The sequence below is a fragment of the Dermacentor albipictus genome, chromosome 6 (assembly GCF_038994185.2).
Source record: "Dermacentor albipictus isolate Rhodes 1998 colony chromosome 6, USDA_Dalb.pri_finalv2, whole genome shotgun sequence".
NCBI lineage: Eukaryota > Metazoa > Arthropoda > Arachnida > Ixodida > Ixodidae > Dermacentor > Dermacentor albipictus.
Window position 1 is genome coordinate 23,278,051 of NC_091826.1, and position 25,851 is coordinate 23,303,901.

General features: G+C 46.3%; 2 protein-coding genes across 4 annotated transcripts in view; one reads left to right on the forward strand and one right to left on the reverse strand.

Annotated features, from left to right (window-relative positions):
• The window catches only part of LOC139060876 (phosphatase and actin regulator 2-like), a 148,042-nt gene extending 123,155 nt beyond the window's left edge, over positions 1-24,887 (reverse strand). For 2 of the 3 annotated variants that reach the window (XM_070540141.1, XM_070540137.1), the window contains exon 1: positions 24,732-24,887. In XM_070540141.1, coding sequence (XP_070396242.1) covers positions 24,732-24,849 — 118 coding nt within the window. In that variant the 5' untranslated portion in view covers positions 24,850-24,887. Of the gene's footprint in view, positions 1-23,755; positions 24,665-24,731 lie in introns of those variants that run through there. The other variant, XM_070540138.1, reaches the window with a different exon arrangement.
• Positions 5,858-25,851, forward strand: part of LOC139060877 (arylsulfatase B-like) — a 43,788-nt gene continuing 23,794 nt past the window's right edge. Inside the window, exon 1 of the mRNA XM_070540142.1 lies at positions 5,858-5,908. The gene's annotated coding sequence lies outside the window, so the exon portion shown is untranslated. The remainder of the gene's footprint in view (positions 5,909-25,851) is intronic.

The window sequence follows — 25,851 nt, forward strand, 5'->3', positions numbered from 1 at the left end:
CACGTGACTTCTGAAGTTAATAAAAAAGGAAGGGAAAGATGAAGCTACGCAACCAGGGGCGCTAAACTGCCGCACAGCCGATCGAAAAAAAAGAAAGAAACAACGAAAAAGAAGCCGCCCATTCTGGTAATACGGCTGTGCGGCGCCGTACACTGTTTAACTCGCAACAACTCCGCTTACTGAAGCGTAGCGTACGTTCCCGTCCAATTTAGAAACAACCCTGACCTCTTTCATTCGACCCAACAAAAAAAAAAGTGGATCCAGAAGCACCAGCAGAGAACCCAAACGCTAAGCAGGAACAAAAGAAAAAAAAAGTGAATGAGAGCTCACCGCCGTTCCCGAATATTGGAAAAGTCGAAACCAGGTCACGACCACACGCTCTCGCGTTCACTGACGATAGAATTCGGCGCACTGCGACAATGAATTTGAGCAGCCGCCTCTTTTCTTGTTTCTCGTTTTTTTTTTTTTTCGGAAACCGGCGGGGGCGTACAGCAGAGAACAGAGTCAAAGCATTTCCACAATCGTAACGATAATTTTTTTTTACCCGGAGCCTCTTTTCGAGGCGCTGCATTCGGCGATAGCTTGTAATGCGAGATTGATTGCTTGTTCTATTGGCTGACTAACGCTTTGATTACTGATTCATTAGATGAGTTGGCCGTTCATGAGGCAACCGCTGGGCATCTGATATACACGGTTAAGGAGGGCACAAGAAATACTAAAAGCCTTTTAGTTAATCAAGAACACCTGCCAACCTGTGAACCCTAATATTTAAGTAATGCCCGCGGACACAGCACCGGAAGGGTGGAGGGGAGTAATAGCTCGCATTTGTTTATGGCCCGGAGCACACCGTTTAGGGAATACACATCGCACTGTAGTACCATGGTCTCAGAGATGGGTAGACGCACGCCTCCCGGTCTCGGAGGCTTTGCTCCGAGACCGGGAGGTCGGAGACAGACGAGCTAATTTTTTTTTTTTTCGAAGGCAATCTTCTTTCTTAAAACTTGATGAAACAAATGTAGAATCGTAGAGGCGGCCCAAAATCGTAAGCAGCACGGAAAATTCTGGCAAAATTTGGCAAAATCCAAAAAAATGTCGTTGGCAGGTATACCCATTCGTTCATTGGTGAGCTTGTTCGAGACGCGACATTGGACTTATCAGAGAGGCCGTAGTGAAGGACCTCGGAGTCATTTGGGGACGTATTCTGAAACGTTCGCCGCGGCGAACTTTTCGCACTGGCCACGCCTCCGCCGTAGCGGCGCGCGCTGAATGGCTCCTTTGACAAAACCGGAAATTCAGCTGGCGCAAGTGAATTTCCGGTTTTGTCAAAGCAGCCATTCAGCGCGCGCCGCAACGGCGGAGGCGTGGCCAGTGCGAAAAGTTCGCCGCGGCGAACGTTTCAGAATACGTCCCTTGTTGACCACCTACAGTCGGTGACAAGCTGAGAATGGAAATACCACCACCGCTGCCGAACTGAAATCCTGTCGATGCGACAGCCAACTACAGTAGCTCATTTTCGTTAAGTCATGGCGGAGACACCACTCGTTTAATATCGACAGCTCTCTTACATTTACTATTACTAAAACACTAAAATTTAACGAGAAATAAAACACATTTAGTTCAGATGTTCGATGTTGAATACAGAAGTGCGCAGACTTTGGTCAACAGAGATAAGAACTACTAAGAGATAATAAGAGATAATAAGAGATACTACTACTACTACTACTGCTACTAATACGGTCAAATGGAGCATTCTTATGGTAATCTTAACACGGCGTCACACTGTAAATCTCGCTGATTACTACTACCATTTATATGGGTAGCGTGTGGAAATAGTGAAGAGACCATGGGGCACATTTTGTTGGCATGTCGCAGTATGCGTCCAGTGGTTCAATGACGATGCAGTGACACTGCCCGACACCTCGATTTTTCACCAATGTACAGGTCAGGTGAATGAAACCGCGGCGGAGAATACAATGAATGACGGCTGGCTGGAATACCGGTTACGCAAGAGTTGGGAACACACAGCATAAAAAGAGCTCCGTTCTTATATGGCATTAAATTTCTAGACTGTTAGCGCGAATCACGGATCTAAGGGCCGATAATAAACGCGGAAGCAAGGTAGAAAAAAATATTTTAAAAAATTAAATTATGGGGTATCACGTGCCAAAACCACTTTCTGATCATGAGGCACGCCGTAGTGGAGGCCTCCGGAAACTTCGACCACCTGGGGTTCTTTAACGTGCACCTAAATCTAAGTACACGGGTGTTTTCGCATTTCGCCCCCATCGAAATGCGGCCGCCGCGGCCGGGATTCGATCCCGCGACCTCGTGCTTAGCAAATGTAAAAGAGTAGCTTCAGCCACTCTTTTACATCATCAATCCGTCAATAAATCAATTCGTCCACCAATCAATCCCTCAAGCAATTAATCAATCAGCCATCAATCAATCAATCAATCATCCATCCATCCATCTATCCAGCCATCAACAGCGGTGTTAAAGCTCTCCATACTATTGACAAGATTGGTATCACATAAGCTCTGCCCACACAACCACAATGAAACTGCACTCCGCATCCCCGCGCACTCATACGTAATTCCCGAGATATTCGAATACCGCAAGTAGTCCGATCGCCTCCGGCGTGACGTCACGTAAAAGAGCGAACTTAATTGGTCGGCGCCCCCCATAAGTTCTCGTCAGCGACCTCCAACTTCCATTCTCAGGTTGTCACCAACTTTAGCAAATCTATACAAAAATGCGAGAATCGTACCAGCGTCGTCGTATCATACACAGAAGTACTCCGCTGCGCACTATTGGCCTCGAGCTCCACCACTGGAAAAGCTGGCGCCACCGTCGGCGTGACGTGCTAGGAGGGATCACGTGGACATAGCGGCCGCGTCGGCTGCTTCGGGCGCGCCGAAGCGAGCTGAAAACGAGCTTAAATTCCCTCGTACGCGGCGGTTTTCATTTAGTGGCGAAATTTTCCCGCTTCGAGTGTCTCCTTTACAACGCTTGAAAGCACTACAATAGGTATGGGCTGCCTTTGAAGGCGCGCGACATGGTAGGCTACTGCTCGGTGCCGCAGGGCCGGACGCACGTAACGGAGGCCGGTGTCAGCCTTATTCGCACGTAGCCGCAGGACAAGAAGCTGTGTGAAGCTTGGCTCGCAAAACATAAAACCGGCAAACAGTCATCGGCTACAACTCGGGTATGCAGCAAGCACAGACGCGAGGAAGATTTCTGTTACGGCGCCCGGTCTGCGATGTTCTGAAAACGCGCACTGAGATGCTCGCCCGAGTCCGCTGTCCGACTAATGTCATGACGGTTTAGTCTATGAACTTGTCCATACTATAGATACTGGCAAGTTCAGTGGAGTGGAAAGGCAGCGGTAAGAAGCACATTTTAAGAAAGCATGGCATATGGTCATGTTTGTGTTATGAATTAATGCACTGGATTACAAAAAAGGAGCAGCGGGAAATTGCACGCTGAGAACGCCCATTAACATACAGTGCGACGCAACTCGAGGAATAGTATTGAAAGGTCAAAGAATTTAGAAAAAAAAATATTGAATCGTCGCGACGGCACATCACAGTCCCGTAGGCGTCGAAGTCTGTACAATAAAATTATTCTTGAACAGCTCTGATAGCGCCCACGCAACAATGGTTGCTTGTATACTGTCAAATGCTCATATTCTGCGGCCTTAAGCTCATGGCACGGTGCGAAAACGCACGCGCGGAGTAAGCAAAACAGTGCGCGGACAAGCATGCAGACGCGCAGTCGGTCGCTGCGAATCTGCGCGATCGCTGCATTGAGGCTTCATTCTATTACGCTCCATTTAGTTATACAAATACTATAAGAACATATTTCACATAGTTTGCTCTCAGCGTTTACCTACCTTTCACGCAAGAAGCCAGTTCGGGAGACTCCATCGCGGCGACCGCGCGCAGTGGCGTTCACTGTACGTATTCGGCAAAGAGATAGCGGCTGTAAACGATTGTGTGCTTTCAGTTTGCCCAAGATTATTATTTAGACAGCAAGAAACTTCTCTCGTTTCGAAAGTACTTACAGAAATGTCCGGGAGAGCTCGCGCGTGGTGTTTTCAGTGAGCGCTGACAGCAAAACCTATGAGGAGCGCGCCACGTGATCCCTCATACTACGCCAGCGAGGCGCTTCCGATAGAGGGCGACTCCGTAACTCCTCGCCGCCAATAGATAGTTCATACTGAACAGGTAATCTACATACTGTGCAAACATCCAACACTGACAAAAAGAGAGGACAGAGCACTCTGTGCATTCCGAGCATGGATATTTTTGCGCAGTGCTTTAGTCGTTCACTATCAACAGTACACGTCGTGTTAAGAAGCGTTATAATGAGCAAATTACGGCCCCGATTCGGGCGCCTGCTTTCAATAACGACGCCTCTCTGTGTCGCAAATGGGAAGTTGTATACGGCAATTTGATATAGAAATGCGGTCAGAAGACCTGATACGGCATGCCGGGAACGAGCTAAATTATTACGATCACCGCGTATGAAATGCTTCAACCTGCAATCCTTTCATAGAACACGGCTGCGCCCATCGGGCTAATTAGAACCGTCTAAATGGCTATATATAGCTAAACCGCACGAATGCCCAGCGCACTCAAGCTCAGGGCGCATATTGGGGCGCCGCTCCGAATAATAATGGCTACCCGCACCACGGCACATTCGATGACTGAGGCAATCACACGAGATGGCTGGTACGGACGAAGCTATCTTTAACTGCTCGCAAAAAGAATCCAGAACAAAGTATGAAAAAGAAAGCTGCAATAAATAAACAAAATACGAAAACGAAATGGCCAGTTAGAGCCCGGAAGCAGAAACACCATTCCGCATCGAGAAAAATTAAATGCACCAGATCGATTCACTGATGCGTAATTTGAACGCGATAGCGCTAAGGGAACTGTGTTTCGCAGAAAATCCGGTGTCGGCGTCGGCGGAGTTGGTCCGTGAGCGAAAATTTCTGTACACATTTAAGTATATGTATATGCCCCACCTTGCTATATGTCATGCGGTACTTGCGGGTAAATATTGCCACACCATTCTATCACTGAAGTTGCTCATACCCTGTCTCACATTACTGACAAAGTTATTCCTCGGAATTTTGAAAATGACAGCCCACAAACAGATGCCACGAAACAGAAAACCCCGACAGCGCATGCCTTTCAGCTTGAATCTTCTCAGACTTAAATATTAAAAAGTGCGAAACAATAACAAAAACCTGAAAACGATTTTTTTTTTTGGCACGGCTGTGCACTATCTCCGGGATCGGCCCACGCAAGAGGCCGCGTTTTTTGCCAGAAAGCTCGCCTTCGTGCGTAACGTTCGCAGGCCAGCGTCTTCCGGTAAACGTCACGGTTACGCAAGGTGCTGTTGCCGGGAAGCGTGAGAAGCAGATAGAGAATCTGAACGATATCGCGTTTCACTCTTAAAGGCGAAGCTTAAGCAACCTCCAAGTTTTTTAATATATAAAAGTCTGTGCGAGTAGTAGTGAGACCCGAGGAGGCGCGAGTCTGGGCGAGTCGAGGCAAACACGAGTACAATGTTTTTTAAGCTTAAAAATTAGTACAGTAATTGTAATCTCCCCCCCCCCTTTCTCACGCGCTCAAGCAGCTCCTAGATAGCAAGCCCGCGGAGCAGACGACAGAGCCCGCGGACCAGACGACAGAGTGTGTGTCTCACGTTGCCAACACGTTACGAAAAGCCCGTCGCAGGCGCCGGTCACGTGGTTAGAGAGGAAGAGGATCCAGCACCTCCACTGTTCCGCTTTCCGCGTACAGGCGGGCAATATATCAGACACCGAGATACCGAATGGAAGGACCCAGCCCTGAGTCAGCGTCCTGCTGCGACGAGACAAACCGCACTTCCGGAAGCGGTATGTTTTTTTTTTCTTATTTCGTTTTCTAGCTTGTTTGTTTTTCTTGCCTTCTGCAGAAGCAATGTCCGAGAGCCGCGAATGACGGCGGTATGCGGCAACCTCGAAAGGCGCGTGTTATCGAATGCAAATATTTACGAAACACTGAGACCAGGAAGAATAAAGATAGAGAAAGCGAAACGCTCGGCCTGCATGTGCCACAACCGAACGGTGCAACGTCTGCTCTACGCGGATGCCTCATAGACCCAAACCGGGCCCACAAAATCACACGTAAAGCTGACATTTTTTTTTTCTTTCTTTAAAGCGAAGCCTCATCTGCCTCTTGTCAGGTGCTTTGCGGTAGGACGGTTCCTGTCTCGCATCGCTTGGGGCCCCTTGAATCAACTACCTCAAGGGCTAGTTGGCCGTGCGGCTAAGTAGGCGCTCCACGCAGAGACGCCAAGTACAGCTGCACGTAATCACGGTTTGAATAAGAAAATTACATCTACAGTGGGTGGGATCCGAACCAGGGTCCCGCCGCGCAACAGCCCTATGCCCTACCTACCGAACAGGCCATACAAACGCATTCACGGCACGAAAGTCAAACAACACTAAGGAAAGTGTGCACAGTTTGAGGCTCGTTTTGTCTCCGAGCAATAGGGACTTTTAGCGCGTCCGGTATCCGGGAAAGCGCGGGCGGTTTTCCGGTTTAGCGGGGGCGTAAAGGTGAGCGGCCCGATCGGTGGCGCCAGCTGGTGGCGCAAAGCTCAACCACACAACCACAGAGCTAATTACTGTATTCTGCTTAGCTGCTGGGGTAAATATTCGACAGTGGCGTAATCGTGTTCACAATTACGCCGCTGCCAAAAATTTGCACGAGTGGCGAAGCAGGATATGGTGAGTTACTGCAGTTTTAGCTATGCGTTTGTCTGGTTGAGCTCTACAACACCAGGCGGCTTCACCGCTCACGTTTACGCCCCGACCACCCGGTAACCCGCCCAAACCACTCCCGTTTACCGGATTAGCGTACAAGCTAAACGTCTCTAATATTGTTTATCTAGCGTAACTTGCCTATCTTTAACGCTGCGCTATCGGCGCTTGCAGGTGACCAGAGCTTCTTGCAAATATTACCAGAAGGAAGCACAAAGACCAAACAATTCCATATACTGACCGTCATTCCCGTGGTAGCTGAACAACCACAGCGCAGGAACTCCCCCTGGGGAATTTTGCAGGAAGCTGCAAGCGCTTATTTAGCGTCACATATAATTCTTGAGAAAAAAAAAAGAAAGCAGCCAGCAGTCTTCAAGAATGGAAACGCAAGCCAAACGGATGAGGGTTATTGTTTGGAGACAAAATACTCCCCGAAACGTGTTTTTTTATTATTTTTTTTAAGTGGGAGCAGCATTCTTGGCATGTCCAAACCAGCTCTCTTTCCGGCTAACTGGCTATCCATCTGCCCCAGCAAAAATTTGGATCGTGGGCAGCACGCATAGGTATGCCCCACGGGGTATGGGCCGCTCGCCGATGAACCTCTTCACTCCACTTTAGGTCAATTTGTACGGGGCCGCTGAGTGTGCGCGGACTTCACGGCGGCGCCGCCAGAAGGCGCCCCTTGTCACGAGGAAAGCACCTGGCTACAGTACACGCCTCATGCACGAAGGGTTACGGCTATATTCGCGAACTTTATAATCATCGTAGGCGAATTCTGCCCGGTTTAGAGTAGACCTTACCATACTACCTTCCACGTACAGACTAAGCGTTTCGAGACGGTTGGCTCGTGCTTCGAGTCGGACAGCAACCATTTGCTTATCTCGCAAGAGCTATAGCAACTCGAGATGTTGCGCGACATTGCACAGCCTTCGGGATCGGCCCGTGCGGTAAATGGGGTAGCTCGCTACGCTTCATCGCGGCAATGCGATAAATCAGTCGTCAGGCCGTAGTTACGCACACAACTGCTCATCGTCTTACAAGGACATGTTGCGCCATCTCGTAACGAACTTGAACACAGAACGATGTCTATATAGACAGCTATTTGTAAAACGATTAGTGTGATTACCACAGTTGCTTTGGAGCTGCGCAACTTTGGAGGTGTTCTTTCTCGGCTGTCTTTTTCGCGGTTTCGTGTACCCTGACCACTTGAGTACGAGCAAACAACAGTGCAACGAATAAATGTAGAAAGAAACCGTTCGAACGGCAAGCAACAGTACAAGATTAAAAAAAGACAAAAGTGCTGGATTTCCATGCTTTCGAAAAATTCAACGGTTTTTCTTGACTTCAGAAATTAAATTGATAGTAAAACGTTTCCAACGCGTTTTATTTTTTTCGTCGCACAAAAAAAGAAAAAAAGAAAACTAATAGTGTCGCCGCCGCTTTACAGCCCTCAGCCTGCACTACTGCGCTTCTGCTTAAGCCGTCCGCGACTGTACACACCACGTCCACAGCAACGCGCAGCACAGCGAAGAAAACGAGAAATCAAGCCGGAAAATGGCTTTGCAAGCAGCGACAAAAAAGAAAAAAAGAAATGGATGAAGAACACCATGCCAACGAGAGAACTTTTTCGTCAGAAGCAAACTTGCAGTTGGCAGCGCGTTACGAAAACTTTGGTCATGTTGCAACTCCCTGAAGAGGGAGGAAGAAGAAAAAGAAATCTCGAGGTTTACACGCTCAATGGGAAATCGACAAAGGGGGAGCCTCGACGCTGAGCGACGGGAAAGTTCCGGCATCAATACGCCGTGAAACGCTGGAGAGAGAGAGAGAGAGAGAGAGACGTATAACGAAAACATAAAACGCAAGACACACCGAGATCTACTCACACGATGCGCTTTCGCTCGGTGATGAAAAAAAAAAAACGCTAGAGGGGGGGGGGGGGGGGGGAATCTTCGCGTTTTTGATGTCCAGAAATCGTTTCACTTGCAGAACGAGAAGACGGCGATGATGCGACAACAATACGACGTGGTGACGGTGACGCCCCCTCGGCGGCTGGACTGATGTGTCGAAACGGGCGGAAAACGCGGGAGAAACGAGACGGGACGGCGGCGCGCTGAGTGCAACACTTGGTCCCGCAGATCGTCTTACGGCCGCCCATCACCACTTTGCGCCGAAACACGGAGAAATGCCAACTTTCGAAAGTTTGAGGGGGGCTACGAAGGGCGCTGACAGGAAGGGGGGAAGGAAAAAAAAAGAAAGCGGGGAAGTTTTCTGAAGGTCATCGCTATGCAGGGTTCCCGGAGACCATTCCACTCAAAATTTCAAGGACAATTCAAGAATTTCGAGGATGGCCACGGCCAATATTGAAGGAGGAGGGAACAAACCTTATTCGTGCACATATATACTGGAAAACAGTGAAGTCCCTCCCTCCTTAGCTGCAAATTCATGCAGCTGCTGTGTTGGATACATGTGCTTCAAGCTCTTCAGGTGGTTTTTCAACGTTGGCTTTCCTATCGTAAAGATGTCAATCGGCTTGTAGCCTGATGGTCAGTATAGTTTTCGGCTTCAATCGCAGCTCAGCGCGTTAAAGCCAAATGGCCGAAAGGTACCTTCCGCCAGGCATTTCAAGAGCCTATAGATGCCCGAAACATAGAGCCACAATGGCTGTGCTGTGAACCAACTAACGAATACCAAATTGTGGTAGGGCAGGATCGCTAGAGCTCAGTGGCGTAGCCAGAAATTTTGTTCGGGGGGGGCTACGCCACTGGCCCCATGTATATATATATATATATATATGGGGCCAGTGGCGTAGCCAGAAATTTTGTTGGAGGAAGCTTTAGCTCGGGTGCTCCTATTGAAATACATGTAGAAGGGGAATTCGTTTTTCCCTGCAACCACTTCACCAAATTTGAGGAGGTTTGTTGCATTAAAAAGAAAAAGCTTAATTCTAGTGACTACTGGTTTCGAATTTTTCATTTAGGTGGTCAATTATTTATTAAAAATTGGCCAAATCGAAAATTAAAAAGCTTAAAACTCCGTGACTCAACAATGAAAAATGATATCACAATTCTGTGAATTGCACCTAATAGTGCATCTACAGCGGACAAAATTGATATGTTCCACATCAATCTCAAAAAAATGTAGTATTGTTGAAATACAGCTTGTGCAGAACCCTTGCACACAACGTAACCAATTCACGTAAGATACAAATTGGCATAGCAAACTTGTCCGCTTTGACTGTTATAATAGATGCCGTTTACAGAACCACAATGTCTGTTCTTCATGCATAGCTATTAGTTCGTAAATGTCGTGCTTCTATTTTTTCAAGCTTTCGAATTTTTCAAAATATTTTAAACAAAATTCAGGCCCTAAATCGAAGTTGTGTTTCCAACAGAACTAGGATTAAACTTTCTCTCTCAAATGCAACCAATTTCAATAAAAGCGATTAGCAGGGTTGTCTAAGAAAAGCGTTTCTGCGTTTTACAAGTATTTGAATAGGCCGCGTCGGATTAGGCCCGAGCTAAAGCTTCTTCTTAAACAATTTCTCAAGGGATCAAATCCATGAATAATAACTTCATTGTCATTGCCAAAGATGCTGCAAACGAATTCTTGAACCCTACGCACAGTCAAAACAATAAAATATGTATTTTTTCATAAAAGAATATACTCGTATGTGCCAAAAATTTTGCCCAAAATAACTGATATCAATGCTTCCATATTTTTGTCTATTTATTAAGTAAAGAAAATATCACACGAACTTTAGAACTATATCAGTTCGAAACCAGGAAAGCAGTGCATGCCGCTGATATGAAAAATTAAAAGGCAATGAACTGAACAAGTTGAGGACAAATATGTTAATGAAACTTTGTCATTCAAGAACCGTGCTTACATTCTTGTATATATGCAATGGCCAGTGAAAAATCTCAATTACGCTGTAATTTGCTTTAATGTATTACGCAGTAGCAGCTGTCACCGGTCGTGTATCGTGAGTAATTGCACCGAAATTATAGTCGCAGCAGAGGGCACGTATAAAAAGCAGGAATTCTGCAAGATATACGAGAGTAAGTCAAATGAATGTGAGCCAACAACGGGGTACTTTATTTAAAAGTAGTCTTCATTAGAATTTAGACAATTGTCCCATTGACTCACGAGTCGCGTGATTCCCGTCTTATAAAACTCCTTGGGTTGCTCCTTCAAAAAGTCTGTATCTGGTTCCCTTGAGCTGTTTTTTTCGGTTGCCCCAAAATGTAGAAGTCGCAAGGTGACAGGTCTGAGCTGTATGGCGGATGCTGCAGCGTTTCCCACTTGAACTTTGCCACATTTGTATTAACCACATAAGCGACGTGGGGACAGGCATTGTCGTGGAACAAGATGACCCCATTCTTCAATTTTCCACGTTGCTCGTTCTTGATTGCGACACGCTGCCGTTCTGGCGTTACACAATATCGGAAACAATTGATAGCCTCTCAAGATTTAGCATATTCTATCAGTAATGGACCCTGACGACCGAAAAAGAAGTCAACAACACCTTTCCAGTGGAAATGATGGCCTTTGCGTTCTTTGGGCGTGGTAAATTCGAATGTTTCCTCTGTAAGCTTTGCCGTCGTGTTTCAGGCTCGTAGTAGTGGCACCAAGGTTCGTCCCCGATCACAATTGCAAACAAGAAGTCGTCATCCTCATTGTGATACCCGATCAGATGAGTCAAGGCAGCGCGAAACTTCTCCGTCTTCTCGCGATGGATCAAAATCGTGGGGATCCATTGTGCACCAAAGAGCCGATAACCGAGAAGCTCATGAATTATGGCGTGAGCCGAACCGTGACTGATGTTTAGACCGTCTGCCAGTTCATCCATGCTTATCCTCCGTTCTTGTTTCATCAGCTCATGAACCTTTGAAATTGTGTGGGGGGTGATTGCACGATGGTTTTGGCCCGGTCTTGGAACGTCTTTACAACGTCCTTTAAACCGTTTGCTCCAATGCTTCACAGTGGTCAATGAAATGCGGTGTTCAACGTAAACGCCAGCCATACGGCGAATAATTTCTGTTTTGGAAACACCTTTAGCTGTCAAAAACTTCGCGACACCGAGCTGTTCAACTTTTGAAGTGTCCATTATGTGACGCAACCATATTCAACCCATGAATAAAGGGAAAATCAGACATCCACCAGTGCGTAGCAATTGTACAAAGGAAACGCATACGGGTTCCTCGAAAGAGGAGCCTCATAGTTGAAGAAAAATTCCTAGTCCGGGACTTCGAGGAACCCGTATGGGTTTCCTTTGTAGCAATTGCTACGAACGGGTGGATGTCTGATTTTCCCTTTATTCATTACTTCTCTCCACCTTGCGGGTTTCCGCAGAACTACTACGTCAAACATATTCAACCCAGTGTATGAGAGCAGTAAAGAACATTTATCTTCACACCTGCGTGTCACTTTTGTAAATGAGACATGCCGTTCTCCTACGCGCATGCCTCGCAGATAATGAACCGAACCATTATTGCGCAGTTAGGGTAGACTCACTTTAATTTGACTCGCCCTCGTTCATTAGAAATGCAAAGATACAATGGCATATACAAATGTGAAAATACGGCTTGATAAAGGACAAAAAAGTATCACTGGAAACAAAGTTCACTGCATGTATACACAAAACCTCGCAACAAGATATTTAAGTATACGTATAAGTCTCCAATGAGTCTATGTATGTAAGAAGAAGTAACTGTATATAATGCATCAAACAAGGCAAATAAACATGTTGCACAATCATCGACTCACAGAATCCTAGATTCCGCCCCCATTCCATCCACTCCCCCCGATGTATTGCGCGCGACGGAAGGCGGCGCGCTTGCTCCCCGCTTTTCTCCTTTGCGCACACAAGACTGAGCCACCATCGTCGGCTCACCCATTCCACCTCCCCTCCTACGCTTTCACTCGCACATACAGCATGCAGCGCGTGGTCACGATGTTATCACCCTTGGACTTTATACGAAACATGAGGGCGACGGCAGGAATGCGCCTGGAGTGTCCATATAATTGCTTTCGCAATAATATAGTAAACGTATCCAGCAACTGAAGCGTCCCGTCGCCCATTACTTTTCGCAAAAGAAGTATCAAAATCGAACTTTCACCATGCGACAAGTCGCTGCGCCGCAACAATGTATTTTTTTTTCTGTGGGGCGGAGGCACCGAAATGATGAAAAAAAAATGCATAGGAAAGTATGTTGGCCAGAATCAAATGCCTACATCGGGCCCCTAATGGGGCTACGGAATTAATACCGAAGAAAACATGAGACGCTTGGCCCACTGAGAACCATACGCATACTGCTCAGTATCCTACACCGGCGAAACAAGACTTTCCGGAAAGGTTCCGCTCAAGGAACGCGGTGCAATCATTCGAGTCCCCACAGTGATGGCGGCCAGCGACCATTTTTTTTTCTCGTCTGCTAGCCAGAAAGCTTCCAAAACTCTGTCAGGTGAAAATCCACTCGGCCAAAGCAAACCGAATGCCCACCGAAATGCACCGCGCGGTGGTCGGGGCCATACGAGAAAAACATATGCGCTCTGGCTCGCTCTGGCATCCCACGGGTAGGGTAGCGAGAACAAAAAAAAAAAAAGAAAAATTGAAGAGGCTCAATGTGTCCTCGGCGAATAAAAGTCAAAGTAGAAAAAATAAATAAGAACGTAGTTACTTTGGCTGGCTTTAGTGTCTTGACATGGATGTTCTGGCGTAGGTTAAAAAAATGTTGAAATTTTTTTATGTGACATGATGGCACAAATTAACCACCCCAACGCATCGTCTCATTGGACCTCGCTGCGTGCTTTGTCAACTCGTCTGCTAGTGTGTTGATTTGGCTTGTCTCGTTGTATGTTCCGATATAAGACTTCAGAAAAGTCAATGGGCCTTTGGCGTCAAATGTTTATAACAACATTAAACCCACAAAGTTCCGCAAATGAAAATTTAAAGCACAACTTTGGAAATATCAATGCACGTTTCACATTAAGAGCTTATGAGATTTATACCCATAAAGTTTCGCAATTGATATCCATGCGCTCCATAGATTCCGTGGCCTCAGTGAGATGCCGCGGCGAGCCCGCTCACCATCAAAGCGCCCTTGAAACTTTGTACTCGGATGGCACTACTTGGCGTTATGTGACTGCCGGTGTATGGGCGTTGCCATGAAATCCAGCCCGAGTTCGCAATCTTCGCGGTTAAATGTCTTTTCGAGCATCAAAAAGACATTCTAGACAAAGTCCATAGTGATTTCCGGCGCCGGGGGTCGCTTTGGTCGGCGGTGCAAGGACAGCACGAAAAAATTTCGGGGGGGGGCTCAAGCCCCATAAGCCCCCCCCTTGGCTACGCCCCTGCTAGAGCTGGCTTGGACTAGTCACACGACGGCAACGGCAATTTAAACACGCCTGTAGATGGTCACGCCACATTACAGCGCTTAGCGACACTCTGAAATTTTTGTTTTAATTACATACATTACTTTCGTACCCCCAAAATCCTCGCCGCGATTGGCCGCGAAAGAATCGCAGGAATGGCGACTGCTGGAGAGATACGGATCTAGCATGAACAAACCACAGTTGTAGTAGTGCAGAATCCTTCCAAAGGGCCCCAAGCGCAATGTTCGAGCGATTCGCCGTAGTTTCGTAGCCGCGCACGTTCTTGATAATGGGACGAGCATGTGCTGCGCGTTGTCACGGGCTGACCGGGCTCGATCTCTCACTGCAGCTGCGATTACCACCAGCGACCTCTCCCGGTGTGACACTACACTGGTGTACCGCCTGCCACACTGGCCGTATCCTTCACAAATTCGTACTCCCTTCCTCACTGGAAAGGGTGACCTTCCCATAGGCGACGGCTGCAAACGAAGGGGAGACCACCGAGCACCTCCTCTGCCACTGCACGTTGCTTCGACGTCCCAACGTCAGCCTCCTCGGAGCGCGCTAAGGTAGGTGGACGGTCGATCCTTCCCAGAGGCCAAGATACTGGTTGTTCGGCCTCACCCATCCTCAACCCGGAAAGTTACGCGTGCTTGAATGACTTTCCTAAAACCAACGTAACTGAGAAAATGATTATAGACACACCCGTCGGCGTCTATATACTACTGTGTGAGTGAGCCCTCTCTCACATAATCCCCTTTCCCCTGCGCAGGGTAGCCAATCCGTCGGTTTAAACCTCCCTTACTGTCTTCACTTCCTTCTTGGAAAAAAAAAAGTAACAGTTCTAGGATAGCTGTACGCAAAAATAAAACCTAATAATGAAAGTACTTCAGATGCACCCAGTTCTTCAGATCTGACGTCGCGCCGGCGGTGCCCACCTTCCCCGTTCAGCTCCAGCAACAACCAGCCTGTCTCGCAAACTTTCAAACTACTACTTCGAAGCGATTCTACCACCCAAACTTCTTTTCTCCCGCTGCCCTTCTGGAGGAGGAAAAAAAAAACTTTACTTAAGGCCAACACTAAGGCCCAGTAAAGAAGAACGCTTGCTCCGCTAAGGCCCGTTGTTGATCCGCCGAAGCCGAGTGAAGCCAAGCACACCATGAAGGAGGGGAAGGGTAAGAAAAAATAAGGAGATGTAATGGCAGTGTTAAGTAAGTACAGAGTGCGCCCTTGTCTCCGGACAGTTGGGGCTGTGAGCTGTGCTACGCCGACCTAAGTTGTAGAAGAGCATTAGTGGCGTGCGAAGAGTGTTCGTTTGAACTTCGCAAAGGACAAGTGCTTGTTCCGCGTTGAGTGAAGTCTTCTGGAAACCTCGAAACGAATTCAACCAAATGACCAGACGTTCCTTAGTGAATTCTCGCCAGACGCGCCGGCCACTCCGAACGCAAGACCGACACACGCATGGCTTGGAAACGCCTATACCAAACCCGCACATACAGCGCCACTACACATGGTGGCCCAACCTCGTCAGACTGGCGCGCAAACGCGCCGGACGATTGTTATGCAAAACAGGGGGGAAGCCGTCCCTTTATGCGAGACAAAAGCGCCGCTCCTCGCTGAGCGACGCGCGAACTTTGTCCAGAGTTTTACCGGACGTGCGTAGGTGCTTCCGCCTATTCAAAATAACGCCGCGCCGAAGGGATGAGGGAACAGAAACGGGGGGAGGAAAATGAGATAGTTAGCCAAGGCGCCGAAAATCCACCTGCTGCGTTGTATTAGTTGCAGAGAGATTCATAAATTAGCGTCTCCCGAGCAGTTTTGCATACTAAAAAAAAAGGCGCAATAACCAATTGCAAAATGAAAAACTTATTAGATTATAGAAACGGAGGAATGTATAATTCGAAATTTTAACACAACGCTAAACGAAACGAACACGAGAGAGAGAGAGAGCAGCTTATAAACGAATTCTGCCCGGACTTCGCCTAAGCGCAGATTGCACACAGCTACATCCTTTTCTTCCCCCTTTTCCCCATACAGCCATTCGGAAGGCGGCGCAAATATACGAAGCCCACGCGCCCAACGAAACGAACGCAGAAGGGCACGGTTCTGCATTTCATGTTTCCTTTTTTTTCTTCTTTTTTTCACAATGTGACAGCTACTAACGTTCGTTTATCCCAATATCGGGATACTTCCAAAGCACAAGCGCTAGAATAGCATTACGAAACGAGACGGAACCAATACTCCCGAGTAATCCGAGTTCCGTTCAATCAAAACGGTTCCACACAGAGGCGCCCCCCCCCCCCCCCGCCAGACGCTATAAACGCAACGGAACAAAATCTCCAGCCTTCATACCTCCCCCTTTCCCCCACCCTTCCCCCCTCTTATATAAAAAAGAACGGGGGGGGGAGCCTTAGCACTGGGGGAAATAACGAGAGAGAGAGAGATCCAGGTCGACAGTTTCGAAATAAAAACAAATGCAGGAGAAAAATTACAAAGAGTTATACGGCTCGCGAAACCACGCCGCGACGAGCTTGGCAGCGCAGAGAGACGGAGCGCCCCCAATCGCCGTCAAACCGCAGTTAATGGGCGTAAACCAGCCTCGCGCGCGACGACGAGAAAACGAAAAAAAAAAGAAAAGACCGACAGCCCCGAGCGCACGAGAACTAGATTTAAAGAAAAAAACAATAACAAAAGATAAAAAACCGATGGCTCCTTGCCGCAGACAAATCTCTTGAGAGCGGTGGCAGGTGCTTTTAATTTAGAGTGGGAGGGGGGAAAAAAAAGAAGAAAAACACCGAAACGATTACACCGCCGTCTCACCAACCAACTCCGTGCAGTACGCCCAACGCCCAGGGACTATTACAGACGTATTACAAATACCTTCAGGATCAAATAGACATAAAAGAGAGGTGGGGGAGGTGGCTACAAACAACACCAATTTAGAAGTATCTTATTACACAATGTTAGCAAACCCCTCCACAAATCGGTCATTACCTTCGAATGCTTACAATGGGTACGGGAAGGTGGTTCCACTACCTCGCTTACTTCTGCATTGTGGAACGCCAGCTTCGCGAGAATGATCTGGTCGTCGTGGAACGAGATCGGGAGATTAGCTGAATCGTCCAGGCGCGAGTGATAATATGTCTTAGGAAATATTCCGAAACGAAAGGTCTTACTGCGAGCGGACTATGGGCGAGGAGTCTATAGGCCGGAATTCGCTGCACTTATTCTCGCAATGCGGCTGCAATCGGAGAGAATAAAGCGAACAGAGTTTTGACCCATTTCAAGCGAGTCAATCTGATTTGAATGAGACGGACTTCATCGCGTCTCCGCAATTCCGTGCACTGCGGCGAAAGCTATGCACAAACCGATCGGGAAAGAGAACCAGACGAAGGGAGCTCCCCCCCACTGTCGGTATCTAATCGCGCTCCACAAGACGCCCTCTGGATATAAGCTTCACGGAAGGGTAAGTAGCTCACAACGGGGGAGTCGGCCTCCTCCGAAAGACAGAGGGCGCTACCGGCTCTTTTTCCCCCATTGACTGAGGCGGGTCCTACGCTTCGCCACACTGCACGGATATAGTGAGACGGAGTAACGAAACAGAAAGGCATCGCCCGGTGTCCGACGCTAAACCTTCCCTTCGTGACCAACGCCAGCTGCACGAAAGGAACACGGTCGGGTTAGCAGCCACAAGTTATAGCTACAACTAGCAATCAATGCAAAGCGATAACAACCGAATTCCTAACCTGAGTGACAATTCTTGCTCGAGTGCGTTAGCTCACCCTAGCCAGAATTTGCTACAACGATTAACTTCCCCAATGAATAACTAGTTGTGTGTGGGCACCAGCACCTGCCTGTGCAGTTGGCATTGCCTCAAGGAATCAGATAACAGACCACAATATAATCTATGAAACACTCTGTTGTAAAGTTAATCAATTTGGAGAATAGCACTCGCATTCCTAAACTGTTGACAGTGCAAATTTTGGAGACCGTGCCTACAGCCATCAGTTCTGCCATGTCAGCCTCTGCTTATGCACCAAGCATATGTACTACTGTAATGTGCCACGTCATGCTCTATGCCAGGTTAATTCAGTGAGACAACGAATGCCGACTTAAATAGCTCTGCACACAAAGTGGCATGGCTTCAAATAATATATCAATATATAGCCACAGTCACTGAAGTTTATGCTTCGAAATACACCCCATTTCTGTGAATACTGCTGTGTAAAACGAGAAATAGCGAAACAACACATCTTCAAGAAAAGTCTAAGCAATTCATTGTTGCATAATCCCATCAACATCCCACGCTACTCATTAAAAAACAACTATCTGGCTCCTGATAAATTGAAACCTACTAGGAATAGCCACAAACTTAACCTTGCATCATTTCAACCGCACACTAACCTATTGAAGTTTAGCTTCCTTCCTCATACAATAGAAGAATGGAACTTACTACAATATGAAATTAGGCTACTACCCTTTAGAGGAATTTTTCTATAAGTTTATTCATGCTGTGTTTATTATTAGTCATGGTATTTTTTTGTTTTGAAGTTATCATGATTCCTACAGTGTCGAAGTTGATTTGTGCAGAAAAATGTTTTGTTTAATGCAATGTACAAAACCACTCATGCGATAGCCCAATCGGGCTGCAGTATGTGTAAATAAATAAATAAATAAATAAATAAAATATTTAGGTCATTTCAATTCCACAAAGATGTGCGTGCTTACAAATCACAAAAAAAAGAGTACACAGTGCTCTGCTGTTCCTTTCAAACCTTATCTGATGACAGAATTATTTTTCCGGTGCAGCATCGAGCGTCATTACTATGTCTAAGGCCTGGACAACCTCCTAAATAAGTATGGTTGAAAGTATGCTCACGTTAACCTCAAGAAGAAATTGTGCTGCAAAGAAGATGAAAACAAGAAAATAGGGGTGTAAATGGGCATGTCGGTTAATAAATGACTGACAAGGAAGGTGACTTGGATAAGTTAAATCATCCAACCTCATCAAAGCAGGAGCTTCATAACTACATTTCTTGCGAAAGAAGAACCCATTTTACAACTTCTACGTGCAAGCTAGCTGGAATGCATACAACAATTAGTTGTATGCTTGTACCGAGTAAACCTGCACAGTTAAATGCACTCGCACAACTTCATTCATGTGGCTGCAAAGCCCACAGATGAGGCTTCTGTCTTGCTATAGTAAAATGGAAGTAAAAAGGGAGGCAAGTTCGCAAACCGAGCAGTGGAGTGTGAATGCAATGGTGCAACGTGGAACACATCTAGCAAACAACATCCAGCCAAGGGGCTAGTTAGAAGCCTGGAACTAAGGCCGTATTCAGAGGCTACTCACCGATCGTGTTCTGTTTTTTTCCTGCTTTGCATGGCTCGCATTTCCAGCAAGCTTAAACTTATTGCAAACGTTCCAATCGAAAATAGTTCGGGAAGACTAATTAAGGCATGTCAGAACAATGGCTATTTTATGTACTTGGTAAACGATATGCCACAAGCCCACCACTGTTCTCATTTGCACCCAGAACTACTGTTAGTTTATTAAGATCTTTGGTATTCATAGAAACTTTGTTCCCCAATTTACTATACTTCAAAACTTGGAAGTAGCAGGAAAGGCATGGCTATTGGAACCATCGCTTGTAAATGGCAATTGCAAATCGTTGGACACATGAAAAGCCAACATACCTAGTTCTCAGCAGCGCTGAGGAAGGATGCATTATGATATGATGCAAGATACTTGGGCAACAAGTAATTGAGACACAGATACAACATACTACTGCAATTATTATATCCAATATGATACTTTCCATTTGCATATTAAGATTCTTCAATACACTCCCAAATTTCTTATTATAGATCTATATGATGCAGCAGCAAACACATATGCACAAAAATGTTTGCTTGAAAATTTCAACTCTCGCCAACCTTGTTTCATTTGAATGAAATGTCTGTTAGTACCTCTATTTACTTGTCTGTCTCGTTCAAACTATATCTTCATTTCAAAAGAATTCATTGGGTTTGCTTTAGCTGCTTGACATGAAAGGGCTTTATGCACTACGCTGTGAGCAGTTTTTGCCTGTCGCGTTTTTAATTGATGGGAGTCGCTGCTTTGCTTGCCAACCACCTTGCAGTCACCATCTAATTACAAGAGCATCAATAAGAAGCCTTTGCACAATGGTGCAAATAATGTTGTGGAGTGCCTTTTTTGTAAACGCATTACCATTTACGCAATACAGGATCACTAGACAGATGTACAGCAGCAACAACACTGGTGGCGACATCGTTTGTGACACATCGTGTATACAGAAGAAAAGGCGTTAACCGAGGGGCTTGATTTTTATCAATAACATGAGCCAACAAACAATAACACCAAGGAAAACATAGGGAAAATTATAATTAGTTACCAAATTATTTAAAGAAATGATGAATGAATTGTCATCCACTTTCATTTCCATTCATTTATCATTTATTTAATTTAATTAGTACCTACAAGTCCTTTCCCTTTTGTTTTCCTTGGTGTCATTGTTTGTTGGCTTCTTATGATATGATCGTGTATATAGAGAGCACATCAAGCTGCAATGAACTTTCATATTCTACTTATCTGCTGGTGTGAAGCATTTGTCAGTGACATATTAACATGCAATACTTTTAAGATTTTTTTTTTGTACGAGAAAACTTGTGCAGCCCAAGAACATTTCATACATATTGTAGTGGCACAAAGCACCACACAAGAGGAACTTCGATAACGGCACTATAGTGGCATCAGAATTTGCATGAGACAACACATGGATTGGCGTACGCAGCACAGTACCGTAGCTACAAGGAAGTGTCATGGCACCAGCACAACTAAAAACAAAAGAAAACAATCCCAAAAGGTCGGCTGCGTGCGGAAGTTTGCACACTTGTTTTTGTCGAGAGGGCACGAGCGCCACCATGTGACTGCTCCACCGATAGGAATGGGCAGACCTTCTCATCGCCTACCCTCGCCTGAGGGCTCTGGCGGAAAGATAAAAGAATGGCGCCGCCTCTAGTTTTATTCAGCTGGCTTATCTAGCAGAAAGATAAAAGAATGTCGCTGCCTTTAGTTTTGTTCAGGAGGCTTAGTGGCCACAGTATCAGCTTGAAAGAGGAATTCAGCCAACATTTGTAGTTTTGCACAGTAATGTTGTGATAGCCAACATTTTGTACTTTAAGATACTCGATACATTCTTTCATGTATCAGAAATACAGATGCTCATACATATCTTGCCAGATGTATCATGATACAGGTACAAGATACCCAACGAGTATCTCAGATAGTATCGAAGATACATGCATCTTCCATACTGTCCAGCACTGGTTCTCAGTCAACATGAAACATGTTATAAATCGAATGACAAAGAAAAAACACAAACAGCACAGATTGTGTTTCTCTCAATTTTGTGCGTGTTATACGTTTCATGAACTTAAATACCAATAAGCCGGTCTAACCATATTAGTTAGAGCTATAATAAAGACAAGTCACTGGTGACATTCTCAACATGCTCTCCTCCTATCGAATGAAGACAAACAACAAACGGTGCTGTCAACTTGTGTTCACAAAACACTCACTCACAGTCTAGTGAAGAAAATCTTATACTTACACACTTGAGTGTGGAATGCCCATGCACGTAAATATATTCATCATCATCAGCCTATTTTTTATGTCCACTGCCAGGACAAAGGCCTCTCACTGCGATCTCCAATTACCCCTGTCCTGTGCCAACCGATTCCATCTTGCACCTGTATATTTTCTAATTTCTTCACCCGACCTAGTTTTCTGCTGTCCTTGACTACGCTTCCCTTCTCTTGGCACCCATCCTGTAACTCTAATGGTCCATTTGTTATCCGGTAATAAATGTCTTACAATGTATATTGATGCTGTTTTCAGAACCTTGACTCTCAACATAACGGAGGCTTGCACAGCAGCAATTTTAAGTGCTGTCAAACAGAGATAGTACAGTAGCAGCTGCGCAGAACATCCAGTACAATTAGAACCAACAGGCCTTTCGCAGTTTTATGAAATGCACCTGATACGTCAGCTCAAGACTCCTCGGACAATGTATACAAAAGACTGAAACAAAAACAAAACATTTATCTCTCGAGTTACAACTGAATGGACCTATACTGCGAAGGGTTCTTGGACAGAATGAAACGAGTCTTATCTGAATATTTGGTGAAAGTCCTTTTTTACAGGAGAGTGTGTGTTACTTGTTTCAAGCCGATTAATTCTGTAAAGGTGACACTGCTCTCAACAAAAAAGAAAAAAGAAACAAAGTTGGTGCTTCAGCAGTACAATGAGTGTCTGAGCTATGCACCCTGAAGCAAAACAGTTTTGGCACATGATTGCAAGAGTACAGGCTTGCATAAAAGCAACCGAAGTTCATGATCTAGCAAGGTAGATAACACGAGATTACGATGGTACTATCCTGACTTACACGAAAGGTACACAAGAGCCTCTGAACAAAGACAAAGCGTTGAGCATGCTGTTTTGATCCACCGGTGCATCTTCCTTCCCTTTGTTCGTGTTTCAACGGCGCACCCACAAGATTATATGCAAAAGATAGGCCAAAGCGACGTCAACGTGACAATGCAGCATCTTCCGTCCTTTTGTTCACGCTCCGACAAAGTACCCACAAGATAGACAATATGCGAGAGATAAACCAAAACGATGTTTAAGTGACAATAAGCATATAAAATCAATACAAATGACGGACCAGCATAGGAATATGCCAAGCCAATGGCAACAAGTTCCTAGTGAAACCATACGAAATAAACAAAGCACACTTCAAAACAAATAGAGACTTGAAAGCTGCAATCAGCTCAGCTTGAAAGATTTCCTCTTCGCATCTGAATTTAGAGTTTACTGCAACGTTACACCAACGAGGAGGAACACAAGGTAATGCACAATCTATAGCAAGATAGGTAGCCTGCATCACAAAATAAAATTTATTCAGCAACGAAACAAGACCACTGATAGGCATGCCAATTCGGTAGCCCAGTGACATTGGTAGAAAAGGTTCCAGATTCGAAGTGCACAAGCACACGACATGTAAAAAAAGACTGGCAAGACCTGGAGCAGACGTAAAAGTGCGAAACTGCCACACCTGGCATAATGGCTAATACGCACGTCCCCCGCATGCGGCTTGTGCTGGGGAGGCACACTGGCGCCTAGGAATAATGTAATCGCTTGTCGCTGCACAGTTGCACCACGAGGCAAAAGCGTAGCCGAGGGAAGCGGACTTAGCCAACGTCCAGTAAGATCGCGACCACGCCAAAGCACAACGAACAAATAATAATAAAAAAGGCTTCAGGTAGGTGCAAGACCCGCGATATCCGCTGGCTATTCGCCAGGACATACGACGCGCGCTTGTGCCTGCCTATACTGTTAAAAAAGATGAGGGGGGCGCTTGCTTCATCGAGAGCGCGCGCTCGTTTGGATCGAAAAGAAGAAATACGACCCACGCACGCACATTAGGTTGGTATCCGCCCCAAATGCGATGTAATCTCGCGGGCTAGGTGCAATCTGCTCACCTGGCCACAGCGAATAGAGCTTGCAGCCCTTGGAACGAGCGTCGGATCCCTCCACTTCGCCTCGAAACACCGCCTTCGCTGGGCAGTCCATGACTTTGGAACACGAGCGTCCGTCCGTCCGTCCGTGCGTGTGTCCGACTCGCGAGAACCACAACGGACTTCTTTTCTTGTTTACTCGACTTCCGCTTGCCAGAGGGGCAATGAGGCAAAGTGCCTTGCTCAAACCCCCCCGGGCAAACTTTCGCCGTACGAGATTGCGCGCGACTTATCGCGAGGTGGGCAGAGATAACGCAAGCATATCCCAAAAAGCACACTATCTTGAGTGTCCAGAAGTGCGACTTGTGTGCCAGTGAGGTAAGGAGATGAAAAAAAGAACGGAGCTTCCGCCGCGACGGCGGCTGCAACGCCGTGAGCAATTGCCTGATATCAGCGCCTCGGCGGTTTGAAGACCGGCTCCGAGTCGAAACACAAGCACGCACGCTCACACGTAAGATCACTGGCTTCAAATGCGGAACGCGGGCTTCGAAGGTGCAAAACAATAAAGTTTGCGCGCACACACTGAATAAACGAGCCCGTAAAAAGCGCAGCGAAAGTACTTTTTTTTTTCCCTCACCGGCTAATGTACAAACGGGCACAACAGCAAACAAAAAGACTTGTGAATCAAGGGTTGCGGGTTGTAAACATCGAAGCAGTGCACATAAACACGCTCTCGCCGTCACATTACTCTGGCCGCTTCCCTTCGCCAGAGGGCTCCGAAACAATGAAGAAACGTTCGTCTCGGCGCGCAGGTCACGTTCCGACGCCGGAAAAAAACTTGTGCAGCCGGGGTCGCGTCAGAAACATCGAGCACCGGAGCGCGATTCACCTGTCAAAACTCGTTAAGCCTAGCACCAGCGAGTCCGTTAAGCCGACGAATCTCGCGAACTACGGCGCGCGGGGCGATGCGGTCACGCGGGGGTGTCAAACAAATGCTCACCATCTTCAAGGCGAAGTTGGGCTAGGGCTTCGGCGGTCGCTTGAGGGTCCGAGTTGCTGCGATGTCTCCTGTGACCAAGTTCACGCACCTTCAAATATCCACTGCCCGTGGCAGACATTACAGTCCCCGAACCCCACGCGAAGATTTCCGGAACCTGCCGAAGTGAGAGCAGAGCGCTGCTGCCATCTATGAATGTTTGCAGCAAACATCGTGTCTACAATTTCATCACATGCAGTAGATGTCAGCACAGTTTTCATAATTTGACGTAAACTATTAAGATCTGGCAAATAAAATGCTATATCAATACAAATGAACTGATTTAATTTAGTTATTTAGCACAGCAAAATAGGAAAAGTGAGTAAATTAGGCGTTCTTTGAGCAATAAAAGTGTGGCGCTATCTGTGGTCATTTAAGGAATCTTTCTTTCTAGTAGTTTGTAAAATATTTGCCAGAAGGCAGCACTGCATGTAGAGATTGCGTGAGTTGATTGCGTGCGTTGACAACATACTCTGGGAGCGTAGAAACGCTCTTCCCGTCTCTACCTCAGACAAGTGGGAGAAGTCCCTTCAGAAGCTCCCTACTTGCCGGCCGGTAATGCAGGACCCCAATAAAGTTTTCCAGTCCAGTCCAGTATGCGCTGTATCTGTGTCTTATTTCCCTCCGTCTGTATTATTTCGCGCTGCCTGAGTAAAGGTAGCCGATGAATTTGCGAGACGTACCTATTTAAAATGAGTTTCCAGGATGACACCTGTTGCGAGATGTTATAGCCCAAAGTGGGGGGCGTAATACATGGGCGTTCCAGTTACTTTTGTGCTTCAATGCATGAAAGAGCATTTTGTTAAAGAAAGGAAGTGGAACAACAGTGATATTTTTCGGTGAGTTCGATGGCGCATATCTCTAAACTGGCGGATTTCTGGGAATCCATTCTAACTGGATATGTCTTGAAAAATCACCGGCTACAATTCCTCACTTGCAATGTGTGCCGTAAAGGAAATGATTAAAAAGTTTACTAGTGAATATTTGTTAATTCGTGTAATATGTGCTTTGATTTATGGTGCAACTAATGCCTGACTTTCTGAATAATCTAGTTCAAACACTAGAATATGACGTTGTGCGCAAC